Consider the following 14,301-nt stretch of genomic DNA (forward strand, 5'->3'; position numbering starts at 1 on the left):
TGGTCAGCAGCAGGGCCCTCACATAACATGGGGCAGCTTCTAGATTCTTCTCACAGAAGCCACGCCTATGGCCCCCTGCTACCAAAAACCTTACCACGTAAATCCACTACAGCAGGGCCAGATCAGCCTCCTGCCCACACTCCCCACCACTTTCAGCCACCAGCTTGCATGCCCCAAGCCCCAGGCTGAGCTCCCCAGAGGATGGCCATGGCATCGTTGCTGCTGGGCAGCCAAAAAACACCCACAAACTGGTTCCCCCGTCTCATGTGGAGCAAGGGAGAGAATGGCAAGAACAACAGCTGGAAGCTCTGGGTTTGAAGCACAGCCCATGCATGACCGAGAGTTCGGCCCTACCTAGTGAGAAGCCAGAGGTCTTGCAGGGCCCTGCGCAGGGCCAGCTCTCAGCACTGAGGTGGGCTGGCCATGGCCCCGCTGCGCTGAGCTGGCCCGGCCGGGCTGGCTGCTGCCTGGTGCTCGGGTGAAGGTCACCTCCTGGGGCTTAGCTCAGCTCGGGGAGGGCCACCTCATCCCCGCTGTCCCTGCATCCCAAACGGCGGCGGTTATGGGTTATATAAGTGGGGCTGAGCGAGGCTGGCTGCCATTTTGCCCACGAGCTGACGAGCAAAGAGGGACAAGCTTGAGCTGGGAAGGTGGAGCAAGGGGACCGTGAGTGCGGTCCGGCCGATCCTCCTCATGCCAGCCAAGTTTGGCTCTCTCTGGCACACGACAGGCATGGCTGATCCCTGGGGAATGAGCTTCTTCCCCAGCCCAGAAGCCTTCTGGGCCTTCTACTCCTTCCTGTGGCTGCTGCTGGCGTTTGCCTGCTTCTCCATGATGCCCAGGGCCAAGCCGCAGGTAGGAGGCAGGGCTGGTGCTGAGGCAGGCCCTGCCTGGCAGGGAGAGGGGTCAGCGGGAGCCAGGGCCAGCCCCAGAGCTGGGCTGGGTGCCCTGCCTGGCAGGGGAGGCCGTGTCCCAGGGCATCTGCGTAGCGAGATGAAATGGAGTTAGTAATGACCTAAGTTAGTAATGTAACCCTCTGTCTCACGGTGCTCTGGAGGGTCAGGAGCGCAGGGCTGAGTACAGGGGCACCTCGTCACTGCAGCACCCTGCTGCCAGCACAGGACACCTCGACTTTTCAGCCTGTGTCCGTGCCTGTACTGAGTGTACTGAATGTGCGCTCTGACGGCTGTTCTTCAGTCTGCGTGCGGCAGAGGCGAGGGGTGACCCGTTCTGCGCCCAAACGGCCAAGCTCTGGCAAATGGTGGCGCTCTGTGAGGAGACGCCCACCGCTGTGTGACGCCCGCTCCCAATGGCCCCCAGGCACGGCAACCGCCCCAGGGCCCGCCACAGCTGAGCCAATCAGAGGCGCCCGCTGCCGGCTCTGGGCCAGTGAGAAGAGCCCGGGTGGCTCTGGCGGGAAGGGAGCTGAGCGCGCGGGGCGCTTGCAGTGGCAGCAGCTGCCCTCTGCCCCTTTGCAGATGTCCCGAGCATGCAAATGTGGATGAGTTGTCTGAACTAGCCAAACTGTTCGACAAGAACCTCAGCAGGACCTCAACAGATACACGGAAATGTGGGGCCACCGAGGAGGGGACGGGGAGGGAACAGGGGCAGGGTTTGGGGGCACGGATGAGTGCAATGGCTTGGGGGGGCACAGGGAAACTTGCGGACTAAAATCCGAGGAGCAATGCCCTTGCAGAAGGATTTACCGCCGAGGCACAGAGATAGCAGTGTCCCCTCTCTTTCTGGGGCAGATGGAGCTTCTGTGCCCAGCCGGCAGAGGGGGAGCCTTGGGCAAGGGACCAAGGGGTCCCTTGGGGGACCCCACAGAAATGACACAGCCTGCCAGCTCCTTCGGGGCAGAGGGAGAGTCCCAGGGTGCTCAGGAGTGCTTGGCTCAGCATTCCCATCATCTTCCTTCTCCGTCTCCTCCTCCTCCTCCTCCTCACACAGGCTCAACTTGGAGTTGCCAGAGGACAGCAGTGAGTCTACCACTTCTGACACGGAGAGTGAAACCAGCTGCTCTTCAGGAACCTCTCTGGACTCCTGGAGCACCATCTCCTGCACTACCATCACGGAGAGCGAAACCGGACAGAATTCACGGGCATCTACCCCCACTCCTGTGCAGAAAGCAGACTGGCTTCATGCTTCTGCGGTCCAGCCTGGCCTCATGCATCCCAAGGCTGGCCCAGGGGGGCAGCATGACCATGACACTTGCCAACCCTGCAGGAAAGAAGTGGTCAGATGCCACAGGGCCAGCAGTGTGCACCAACACCAGCAACACGTCCAGGTCCAGCAGGCTGCTCCCAGCCATCCTCCAGAGGTACCCAAATTCCGCTCCATGGAAATGAAGACGTCTTTGACACAAAAGAAATCCAAGGAGGCCTTGAACTACTTCACCTCAAATTAGAAAGAGGAGCAGAAACTGCGCCTGCCAGCCGATGGGGACAAGCCTCCACAAAATGATCCAGCCTCTGCTTCGAAAGTATCGAAGCAAGAAGAAGAGCCTAATATGAAGGCGGTTCCCATGGTGTGGGACCTGACCTTCTTAGACAAGGCTGTGAAAAATCAGCTGGAGTGTGCAGCGGAAAAAATGTATATCCAAAAGCAATTTGGACTGTCAGAGATGCTGTTGTCTTGTGAGGAGAGCTTTTCAGCCACTGTCCTGGAAGCAAGGACAGCTGTCCCAGCCACAGCTCCTCAACTACCCCAATGGCAAGCAGAGCCACATGTGGTGGTGACTCCTGTGGAGAAGGACCCACCCTGTGCGGAAAAGATTGTGAACAGTCATCCGGAGGGGCCTGATGTACAAAAGCAGACACAAAGGCTCTTCAGGCTACCAAGAAAGATCCTGGCTTCCATGAAGAGATTTTTTGACCACATCCTGGGAAAAAAAGACTCCCAGACTGAGGATCCACAGCGGAACACCAGGCAGCGCCACCGCTTACCCTTCCGGCGCTTTCAGCAACACGCTCACACCACAAAGTCGGCAGCGCAGCTGTCAGTGCAGACCCCTGGCCCTCAGCAGGAGGCAGCAGCCCCCAAGGACGCATTCACCCGGGGGATGCAGGAGCCTGTCCACTCTGTGCCAGCAGCTGTTCTGAGAGGGGAACAAGGGATGAAGCCTCAGGAGGATGGGGACAGATCCCGCCAGAAAATGGCGTGTGGAGGAAGAGCCAACGGCAGCAGCACGGCCAGCAAGACGACCCTGCCTGGCACCAGCAAGAAGAACCGGGGCCCTGGGGCAGTAGGGGATTCCCCTTCCACCCAGGCAGAGCAGGCGTCGCCGCAGAGCAAGGGAGCTCCGCGGGGTCAGTCAGATAAGAAGGGTGAGGGCCCAAGCATCTCCACTACGGGGGACATGGGGACACCAGCACCTCCAAGAAGAAGGTCCCCACAGAGAAAACGCAGCTCCAATGAGGACAGACCCTCAGCTCTGCCACGGCCTCCGCACCACATTTGGATTGCTCTTGATATGCCCCACATGACAAAGGTCCTCGCAGCACCAAGAGACTGCCGCAAAGCCAAACATATTGCTGAAGATCTGCAGAAGCAGGTGCTGGCTTCGCAGTTGGAGCAGCTCCCAGACAATGCGGGGCAACCAAGGATAGACCCAGCAGCAGAGGGCACCGGGGCCGTGCCACGCAGAAGACATAGAGGGGCACGGAAGGACAAGGGATGCTCCCAGGACAGACCCGTCTTCGCAAGACTCCGTCCTAAGTGCATCAAAGCCCCAAGCCACACCTTGGTCCCGAAGGAGAGTATCTGGGGGTGGCCTTCCCCTGAGGCTTTCAGAGGCAGCATGGGCTGCCAAGCTACCTGGAGGTGAGTGTGGCAGAGAATCATAAAGTCAGAGAATAACAGAATAGCTTGGTTTGGAAGGGGCCTTAAAGATCATCCTATTCCAATCCCCCTGCCATGGGCAGGGACGCCACCCACTAGATCAGGCTGCCCAGGGCCTCATCCAGTCTGCCCTTGAACATCCCCAGGGGTGGGGTATCTGCAACTTCTCTGGGCAACCTGTGCCAGTGCCTCACCACCCTCTGAGAGAAGAATTTCCCCCTAATGTCCAGACTAAATCTATCCTCTTTTAAGACCATTCCCCCTTGCTCTGTCGTTATCTACCCAAGTAAGGAGTCCTCCTCCATCTTTTTTATGAGACCCCTTTAAGTATGAAATGGTCATAATGAGGTCTCCCCTGAGCCTTCTCTTCTTCAGGCTGAACATCCCCAGCTCTCTCAGCCTTTCTTCATAGGAGAGGTGCTCCAGCCCTCTGATGGTCTTTGTAGGCCTCCTGTGCACTCACTCTAACAGGTTCACATTTGTTGTGCTGGGGGCCTCAGACCTGGACGCAGTGCCCCGCGTGGGGCCTCACAAGGGCAGTGCAGAGGGGGACAATCACCTCCCTCCACCTGCTGGCCACTGCTCTGCTGATGCAGCCCGGGATGCAGTTGGCCTTCTGGGCTGCAAGCCTGCACTGCTGGCTCACGTTGAGCTTTTCATCTACCAGAACCCCCAAGTCCTTCTCTGCAGGGCTGCTCTCAATGAGTTCTTCTCTCAGTCCGTCCTCAAGTCTGGGATTGCCCTGACCCCGGTGCAGCACCATGCGTTTGGACTTGTTGAACCTCATTAGGTTCCCATGGGCCCACTTCTTTAGGCGCTGTCTAGGTCCCTTTGGATGGCATCCCTTCCTTCTGTTGTATCAGCTGCACCACTCAGCTTGGTGTCATCTGCAAACTTGCTGAGGGTGCACTCAATCCCATCGTCTGCATCACTGATGAAGATATTAAAAAGCACCGGTCCCAGGACAGACCCCTGAGGGACACCGCTCGTCACCGGTCTCCACCTGGACATAGAGCCATTGACCGCCACTCCGGGTGCGACCTTCAAGCCAACTCCTTATTCACGAAATGGTCTGCCCATCAAATCCATGTCTCTCCAATTTGGAGATCAGGATGTCATGTGGCACTGTGTCAAAGGCCTTACAGAAGTCCAAGTAGGTGACATGGTTCAGTCCTCCCGTGTCAGCTGATGCAGTCACTCCATCACAGAAGGCCAGCAGATTGGTCAGGCATGATTTGCCCTTGGTGAAGCCATGCTGGCTGTCGCAGATCACCTTCTTGTCCTGCATGTGCCTTAACATTGCCTCCAGGAAGATTCATTCCGTGATCTTCCCAGGCACAGACGTGAGGCTCACCAGCGTGTAGTTCCCCAGGCCTTCTTTTCTACCCTTTTTAAAATTGTAAAATGTTTCCCTTTTTCCAGTCACTGTGGACTTCGCCTCACTGCCGTGATTTTTCAAATATGATGGAGAGTGACTTGGCAACTACATCAGCCAATTCCCTCAGGACCCTAGGATGCATGTCACCAGGCCCCATAGACTTGTAGTTGTTAAGTTGCATCAGGAGGTCCCAAACCTGCTCTTCCTTACAGTTGGAAGGACTCTGCTTCCCCAGCCCCTGCCTAGAGATCTGGGGACACAAGGGATGTGGGAAGCCTGACCACTGGTGTAGATCGAGGCAAAGAAGTTGCTAAGTACCTCTGCCTTCTCCACATCTGTTGTTACCAGTTCTCCATCTTCATTAGGCAGAGGCGCTACACTCTCCCTAGTCTTTCTTGTGTGGCCAATGTACCTGCAGAACCCCTTTACGTTATTCTTTGCATCCCTTGCCAAGTTTGGTTCTGTCAGTGCCTTGGCTTTCCTGATCCCATCCCTGCACATCCGGAGGGCATTACTGTACTCTTCCCAGGGCACGTGGCCCTCTTTCCACCGTCTATGCGTTTTCTTCTTTTGCCTAAGTTTTACCAGCAGATCCTTATTCAACCATGGCGGTTTCCTGCCTTCCTGGTTTGATGTATTACAAATGGAAATACAGAGCTCTTGCGCTCCGAGGAAGATATCCTTAAAGAGCTGCCAGTTCTGATCAGATCCTCTGAGCATCTAGGGCATGGTCACTGCAACCTAGGCTTCCTCCAGTCTTAACTTCTTTAATGAGCTCCTTCTGCACTGGTGAGCACCAGGTCCGGTAACACTTCTCCTCTGGCTGGTTTGTCTAATACGTGGAATAGGAACTTGTCCTCAATGGACTCCAGAAGTCTCCTGGATTGCTTACTGCCTGCCATGCGGCTTTCCCCGCAAACATCTGTGTGATTGAGATCCCCCAGGAGGATGAGAGACTGTGAGCATGATGCTTCCTGATCATCTAGTTCCACCCCCCTGCCATGGGTCTCTAAGGTCTCGAAACTGCTCTTCGCTTATAGTGGGTGGGACTTTGATCCCCCAACCTCCATCTACGCGCTCGGGGAAACAAAAGACTTGGGAAGCCTGCCTGTCAGTGAAGACTGAGGCAAAGAAGTTGCTGAATGCCTCAGCTTTCTCCATGTCTATTGTTACCAGAAGTTGAGACGACACAGGCCCCAGTGCCTGTTCTTCCGTCTGCACCAGGACAGGCAGTGTGACCCTGGGAAGGGCAGACAGATGCCTTCTTGCTGTGGAATGGGGTGGGCTCATCTCCAAAGTCCCTGCCTCTCTGTTTCGAGGAGGATCACGGCTGTGGCTTGGAGATAACCCCAAACCCCTTGGAAGGTGCTGGGATCAGAGTCCTGAGCTCTGGGGCTCACTAGGAGCTCTACATGCCCAAGCACTTACTGAGGCAAGAAAACAGACAAGAAGGAGGACGTGAGCAGGAACCCTAAGTGGGAGGAAGAGAGCAGTGGGAGCTGGCAGAGAGGAGTGATAAAGAAGAGCTCTTGCAGGTCTCACTCCGTTTCACTAGGTGTTTAAATGTTTATCGCCTTTACTTCCCAATACACAACCCAACAGCTGGATGCCTAAGATTCAGTTAATTTCCGCAAGCTGAGTCACAGAATCACAGACTAGTTTGAGGTTGGAAGGGACCTCTGGAGCTCATCTGGTTCAATGTCCCTGCTCCAGCAGACACCCGGAGCAGGGTGCCCAGGACCACATCCAGGCGGCTTTCGAAGATCTCCAGGGAGGAGACGCCACAGCCCCTGGGCAACCCGTGCCAGTGCTCGGTCACCCTCATATAAAGAAAGTGTTTCCTCCTGCTCAGAGGGAACCTCCTGCGTTCCAGTTTGTGCCCGTCGCCTCTTGTCCTGGTACAGGGCACCACCAAACAGAACCTGGCTCCAGCCTCTTTGCACCCCCCGTCAGGGACTGATAGACACTGATAGGATCCCCCCAGCCTTCTCTCCTCCAGGCTGAAAAGCTCTCTCAGCCTTTCCTCACAGGAGACACGCTCCAGTCCCTTTATTGTCTTTGTGGCCCTACACTGGACTCTCTCCAGTACGCCCACGTCTGCCTTGTACTGGGGAGCCCAGAACTGGACTCGCTACTCCAGGTGTGGCCTCACCAGTGCAGAGTAGAGGGGCAGGATCACCTCTCCTGACCTGCTGACAATACTGTGCCTGATGCAGCCCAGGATACTATTAGCCTTCTTTGCAGCAAGGGTGCGTTGCTGCCTCACGTTCACCAGGACCCCCAGGTCCCTTTCCTCCAAGCTGCTCTCCAGCGGGGCGGTCCCCAGCATGTCCTGGTGCCAGGGGTTGTGCCTACCCACGTGCAGGACTTTGCACAGAATTCCCCTGGCTGATCTTCAAGATGTTCCTTCCGGCCCATTTCTCCCTCCTGTCCAGGACCCTCTGGACGGCAGCACAACCCTGTGGTGTATCTGCCACTCCCCCCAGTTTTGTGCCATCTGCAGACGTCTGCCCTGTCATGCAGGTCACTAATGAAGATGCTAAACAGGACTGGATCCAGTATTGACTCCTGGCGTATGCCGCTAGTTACTGGCCTCCACCTAGACTTTGTGCCACTGATCACCAGCCACCCCGTGGGCTCGACCATTCTGCCAGTTTTCAGTGCACCCCACTGACTGCCCATCCAGCCCATACATCTACAGCTTGTCTACAAGCTTATCGAGTTGGTCAGGCAGCACTTCCCGTTGGTGAATCCCTGCCGTCTTCTTTGCCCCTGAATGGTAGCCAGGGAGCGATTGCCTTGCCTGTATTTCAGCCACACGTTTTCTTGCTCTTTTTCTTCCTGTTTGGCCCTACCTAGTGAGAAGCCAGAGGTCTTGCAGGGCCCTGCGCAGGGCCAGCTCTCAGCACTGAGGTGGGCTGGCCATGGCCCCGCTGCGCTCAGCTGGCCCGGCCGGGCTGGCTGCTGCCTGGCGCTCCGGTGAAGGTCACCTCCTGGGGTGCACCACGAGGGCTGCTTGCACACACATAACAATGCCAGAAAGCACCACAACAGCCAAGGCCGTTTCTGGACTGTCACTGGCACCACTACCACGGCAGTGCTGGGCAAGTGTGGTGGTTTTACTCGGGTGGGCAGCTGAGCTCCACCACAACCACTCTCTCACTCCCCCTCCTCAAAGAGGAACGGGGAGAGAATTTGATGAAAAGGGCTCAAGGGTTGAGATAAGGACTAGGAGATCGCGCAGTAATTATCGTGACGGGCAAAACAGACTCAGCATAGGGAGATAGTAAGATTTATTGCCTATTACTAACAAGCTAGAGAAGTGAGAAACAAAGGAAAAAAAACAAAAACGCCTTCCCCCCATCCACCCTCTTCCACCTCCTCCCCCTGAGCGGCGCAGGGGAACAGGGGAAATGGGGCTGTGGTCAGTCTACAGCGCTTCTTCTCTGCCGCTTCTTCTCGGTCACTCTCGTCCCCTGTGCTGTGGGGTCCTGCCCACAGGATGCAGTCCTTGCTGAACTGATCCGGCATAGGCTTCCCACAGGCAGCAGCTCTTCAAGAACTGCTCCAGATATGGCTCGGTACCACGGGGTCCATCCCCCAGGAGCAAACTGCTCCAGCACGGGTCCCCCACAGGCAGCAGCTCCCCCCAGACCCCCTGCTCCTGCGTGGGCTCCTCTCCACGGGCTGCAGCTCCGGCCCGGGGCCTGCTCCTGCGGGGGCTCTCCATGGGCCGCAGCCTCCTCCAGGCCACATCCACCTGCTCCACCGGGGGCTCCTCCACGGGCTGCAGCGTGGAGATCTGCTCCGTGTGGGACCCATGGGCTGCAGGGGGACAGCCTGCTCCACCAGGGGCCTCTCCACAGGCCGCAGGGGAACTGCTGCTGTGTGCCTGGCGTACCTCCTGCCCTCCTGCTGCACTGACCCCGGCGCCTGCAAGGCTGTGTCACTCCTCTCACTCTCCCAGCTACTGTGTGGCAGCATTTATTTTTTTTTCCTTTCTTAAATATGCTCTCACAGAGGTGCGAACAACATTGCTTATTGGCTCAGCTCTGGTCAGCAGCAGGGCCCTCACATAACATGGGGCAGCTTCTAGATTCTTCTCACAGAAGCCACGCCTATGGCCCCCTGCTACCAAAAACCTTACCACGTAAATCCACTACAGCAGGGCCAGATCAGCCTCCTGCCCACACTCCCCACCACTTTCAGCCACCAGCTTGCATGCCCCAAGCCCCAGGCTGAGCTCCCCAGAGGATGGCCATGGCATCGTTGCTGCTGGGCAGCCAAAAAACACCCACAAACTGGTTCCCCCGTCTCATGTGGAGCAAGGGAGAGAATGGCAAGAACAACAGCTGGAAGCTCTGGGTTTGAAGCACAGCCCATGCATGACCGAGAGTTCGGCCCTACCTAGTGAGAAGCCAGAGGTCTTGCAGGGCCCTGCGCAGGGCCAGCTCTCAGCACTGAGGTGGGCTGGCCATGGCCCCGCTGCGCTGAGCTGGCCCGGCCGGGCTGGCTGCTGCCTGGTGCTCGGGTGAAGGTCACCTCCTGGGGCTTAGCTCAGCTCGGGGAGGGCCACCTCATCCCCGCTGTCCCTGCATCACAAACGGCGGCGGTTATGGGTTATATAAGTGGGGCTGAGCGAGGCTGGCTGCCATTTTGCCCACGAGCTGACGAGCAAAGAGGGACAAGCTTGAGCTGGGAAGGTGGAGCAAGGGGACCGTGAGTGCGGTCCGGCCGATCCTCCTCATGCCAGCCAAGTTTGGCTCTCTCTGGCACACGACAGGCATGGCTGATCCCTGGGGAATGAGCTTCTTCCCCAGCCCAGAAGCCTTTTGGGCCTTCTACTCCTTCCTGTGGCTGCTGCTGCTGGCATTTGTCTGCTTCTCCATGATGCCCAGGGCCAAGCCGCAGGTAGGAGGCAGGGCTGGTGCTGAGGCAGGCCCTGCCTGGCAGGGAGAGGGGTCAGCGGGAGCCAGGGCCAGCCCCAGAGCTGGGCTGGGTGCCCTGCCTGGCAGGGGAGGCCGTGTCCCAGGGCATCTGCGTAGCGAGATGAAATGGAGTTAGTAATGACCTAAGTTAGTAATGTAACCCTCTGTCTCACGGTGCTCTGGAGGGTCAGGAGCGCAGGGCTGAGTACAGGGGCACCTCGTCACTGCAGCACCCTGCTGCCAGCACAGGACACCTCGACTTTTCAGCCTGTGTCCGTGCCTGTACTGAGTGTACTGAATGTGCGCTCTGACGGCTGTTCTTCAGTCTGCGTGCGGCAGAGGCGAGGGGTGACCCGTTCTGCGCCCAAACGGCCAAGCTCTGGCAAATGGTGGCGCTCTGTGAGGAGACGCCCACCGCTGTGTGACGCCCGCTCCCAATGGCCCCCAGGCACGGCAACCGCCCCAGGGCCCGCCACAGCTGAGCCAATCAGAGGCGCCCGCTGCCGGCTCTGGGCCAGTGAGAAGAGCCCGGGTGGCTCTGGCGGGAAGGGAGCTGAGCGCGCGGGGCGCTTGCAGTGGCAGCAGCTGCCCTCTGCCCCTTTGCAGATGTCCCGAGCATGCAAATGTGGATGAGTTGTCTGAACTAGCCAAACTGTTCGACAAGAACCTCAGCAGGACCTCAACAGATACACGGAAATGTGGGGCCACCGAGGAGGGGACGGGGAGGGAACAGGGGCAGGGTTTGGGGGCACGGATGAGTGCAATGGCTTGGGGGGGCACAGGGAAACTTGCGGACTAAAATCCGAGGAGCAATGCCCTTGCAGAAGGATTTACCGCCGAGGCACAGAGATAGCAGTGTCCCCTCTCTTTCTGGGGCAGATGGAGCTTCTGTGCCCAGCCGGCAGAGGGGGAGCCTTGGGCAAGGGACCAAGGGGTCCCTTGGGGGACCCCACAGAAATGACACAGCCTGCCAGCTCCTTCGGGGCAGAGGGAGAGTCCCAGGGTGCTCAGGAGTGCTTGGCTCAGCATTCCCATCATCTTCCTTCTCCGTCTCCTCCTCCTCCTCCTCCTCACACAGGCTCAACTTGGAGTTGCCAGAGGACAGCAGTGAGTCTACCACTTCTGACACGGAGAGTGAAACCAGCTGCTCTTCAGGAACCTCTCTGGACTCCTGGAGCATCATCTCCTGCACTACCATCACGGAGAGCGAAACCGGACAGAATTCACGGGCATCTACCCCCACTCCTGTGCAGAAAGCAGACTGGCTTCATGCTTCTGCGGTCCAGCCTGGCCTCATGCATCCCAAGGCTGGCCCAGGGGGGCAGCATGACCATGACACTTGCCAACCCTGCAGGAAAGAAGTGGTCAGATGCCACAGGGCCAGCAGTGTGCACCAACACCAGCAACACGTCCAGGTCCAGCAGGCTGCTCCCAGCCATCCTCCAGAGGTACCCAAATTCCGCTCCATGGAAATGAAGACGTCTTTGACACAAAAGAAATCCAAGGAGGCCTTGAACTACTTCACCTCAAATTAGAAAGAGGAGCAGAAACTGCGCCTGCCAGCCGATGGGGACAAGCCTCCACAAAATGATCCAGCCTCTGCTTCGAAAGTATCGAAGCAAGAAGAAGAGCCTAATATGAAGGCGGTTCCCATGGTGTGGGACCTGACCTTCTTAGACAAGGCTGTGAAAAATCAGCTGGAGTGTGCAGTGGAAAAAATGTATATCCAAAAGCAATTTGGACTGTCAGAGATGGTTTTCTCCTGTGAGGAGAGCTTTTCAGCCACTGTCCTGGAAGCAAGGACAGCTGTCCCAGCCACAGCTCCTCAACTACCCCAATGGCAAGCAGAGCCACATGTGGTGGTGACTCCTGTGGAGAAGGACCCACCCTGTGCGGAAAAGATTGTGAACAGTCATCCGGAGGGGCCTGATGTACAAAAGCAGACACAAAGGCTCTTCAGGCTACCAAGAAAGATCCTGGCTTCCATGAAGAGATTTTTTGACCACATCCTGGGAAAAAAAGACTCCCAGACTGAGGATCCACAGCGGAACACCAGGCAGCGCCACCGCTTACCCTTCCGGCGCTTTCAGCAACACGCTCACACCACAAAGTCGGCAGTGCAGCTGTCAGTGCAGACCCCTGGCCCTCAGCAGGAGGCAGCAGCCCCCAAGGACGCATTCACCTGGGGGATGCAGGAGCCTGTCCACTCTGTGCCAGCAGCTGTTCTGAGAGGGGAACAAGGGATGAAGCCTCAGGAGGATGGGGACAGATCCCGCCAGAAAATGGCGTGTGGAGGAAGAGCCAACGGCAGCAGCACGGCCAGCAAGACGACCCTGCCTGGCACCAGCAAGAAGAACCGGGGCCCTGGGGCAGTAGGGGATTCCCCTTCCACCCAGGCAGAGCAGGCGTCGCCACAGAGCAAGGGAGCTCCGTGGGGTCAGTCAGATAAGAAGGGTGAGGGCCCAAGCATCTCCACTACGGGGGACATGGGGACACCAGCACCTCCAAGAAGAAGGTCCCCACAGAGAAAACACAGCTCCAATGAGGACAGACCCTCAGCTCTGCCACGGCCTCCGCACCACATTTGGATTGCTCTTGATATGCCCCACATGACAAAGGTCCTCGCAGCACCAAGAGACTGCCGCAAAGCCAAACATATTGCTGAAGATCTGCAGAAGCAGGTGCTGGCTTCGCAGTTGGAGCAGCTCCCAGACAATGCGGGGCAACCAAGGATAGACCCAGCAGCAGAGGGCACCGGGGCCGTGCCACGCAGAAGACATAGAGGGGCACGGAAGGACAAGGGATGCTCCCAGGACAGACCCGTCTTCGCAAGACTCCGTCCTAAGTGCATCAAAGCCCCAAGCCACACCTTGGTCCCGAAGGAGAGTATCTGGGGGTGGCCTTCCCCTGAGGCTTTCAGAGGCAGCATGGGCTGCCAAGCTACCTGGAGGTGAGTGTGGCAGAGAATCATAAAGTCAGAGAATAACAGAATAGCTTGGTTTGGAAGGGGCCTTAAAGATCATCCTATTCCAATCCCCCTGCCATGGGCAGGGACGCCACCCACTAGATCAGGCTGCCCAGGGCCTCATCCAGTCTGCCCTTGAACATCCCCAGGGGTGGGGTATCTGCAACTTCTCTGGGCAACCTGTGCCAGTGCCTCACCACCCTCTGAGAGAAGAATTTCCCCCTAATGTCCAGACTAAATCTATCCTCTTTTAAGACCATTCCCCCTTGCTCTGTCGTTATCTACCCAAGTAAGGAGTCCTCCTCCATCTTTTTTATGAGACCCCTTTAAGTATGAAATGGTCATAATGAGGTCTCCCCTGAGCCTTCTCTTCTTCAGGCTGAACATCCCCAGCTCTCTCAGCCTTTCTTCATAGGAGAGGTGCTCCAGCCCTCTGATGGTCTTTGTAGGCCTCCTGTGCACTCACTCTAACAGGTTCACATTTGTTGTGCTGGGGGCCTCAGACCTGGACGCAGTGCCCCGCGTGGGGCCTCACAAGGGCAGTGCAGAGGGGGACAATCACCTCCCTCCACCTGCTGGCCACTGCTCTGCTGATGCAGCCCGGGATGCAGTTGGCCTTCTGGGCTGCAAGCCTGCACTGCTGGCTCACGTTGAGCTTTTCATCTACCAGAACCCCCAAGTCCTTCTCTGCAGGGCTGCTCTCAATGAGTTCTTCTCTCAGTCCGTCCTCAAGTCTGGGATTGCCCTGACCCAGGTGCAGCACCATGCGTTTGGACTTGTTGAACCTCATTAGGTTCCCATGGGCCCACTTCTTTAGGCGCTGTCTAGGTCCCTTTGGATGGCATCCCTTCCTTCTGTTGTATCAACTGCACCACTCAGCTTGGTGCCATCTGCAAACTTGCTGAGGGTGCACTCAATCCCATCGTCTGCATCATTGATGAAGATATTAAAAAGCACCGGTCCCACTTCTGACACGGGGAGTGACACCAGTTGCTCTTCAACGGTGTCTCTGGACTCTTGGAGCACCATCTCCTGCACTACCATCACGGAGAACGAAACCGGACAGAATTCACGGGCATCTACCCCCACTCCTCTGCAGTAAGCAGACTCACTTCATGCTTCTGCGGTCCAGCCTGGCCTCGTGCATCCCAAGGCTGGCCCAGAGGAGCAGTGTGACCATGACACTCACC

The 14,301-nt window shown here is 57.4% G+C and overlaps 1 protein-coding gene across 1 annotated transcript in view; it reads left to right on the plus strand.

Moving 5' to 3' along the window:
* Positions 1-717: 717 nt before the first annotated feature.
* The window catches only part of LOC136790541 (uncharacterized), a 48,329-nt gene continuing 34,745 nt past the window's right edge, over positions 718-14,301 (plus strand). The window contains exon 1 of the mRNA XM_066995002.1: positions 718-855. Within this exon, the coding sequence (XP_066851103.1) occupies positions 733-855 (123 nt within the window). The 5' untranslated portion in view covers positions 718-732. The remainder of the gene's footprint in view (positions 856-14,301) is intronic.

This window comes from Anser cygnoides, chromosome 3, assembly GCF_040182565.1.
Source record: "Anser cygnoides isolate HZ-2024a breed goose chromosome 3, Taihu_goose_T2T_genome, whole genome shotgun sequence".
In the NCBI taxonomy this organism is placed as follows: Eukaryota; Metazoa; Chordata; class Aves; order Anseriformes; family Anatidae; genus Anser; species Anser cygnoides.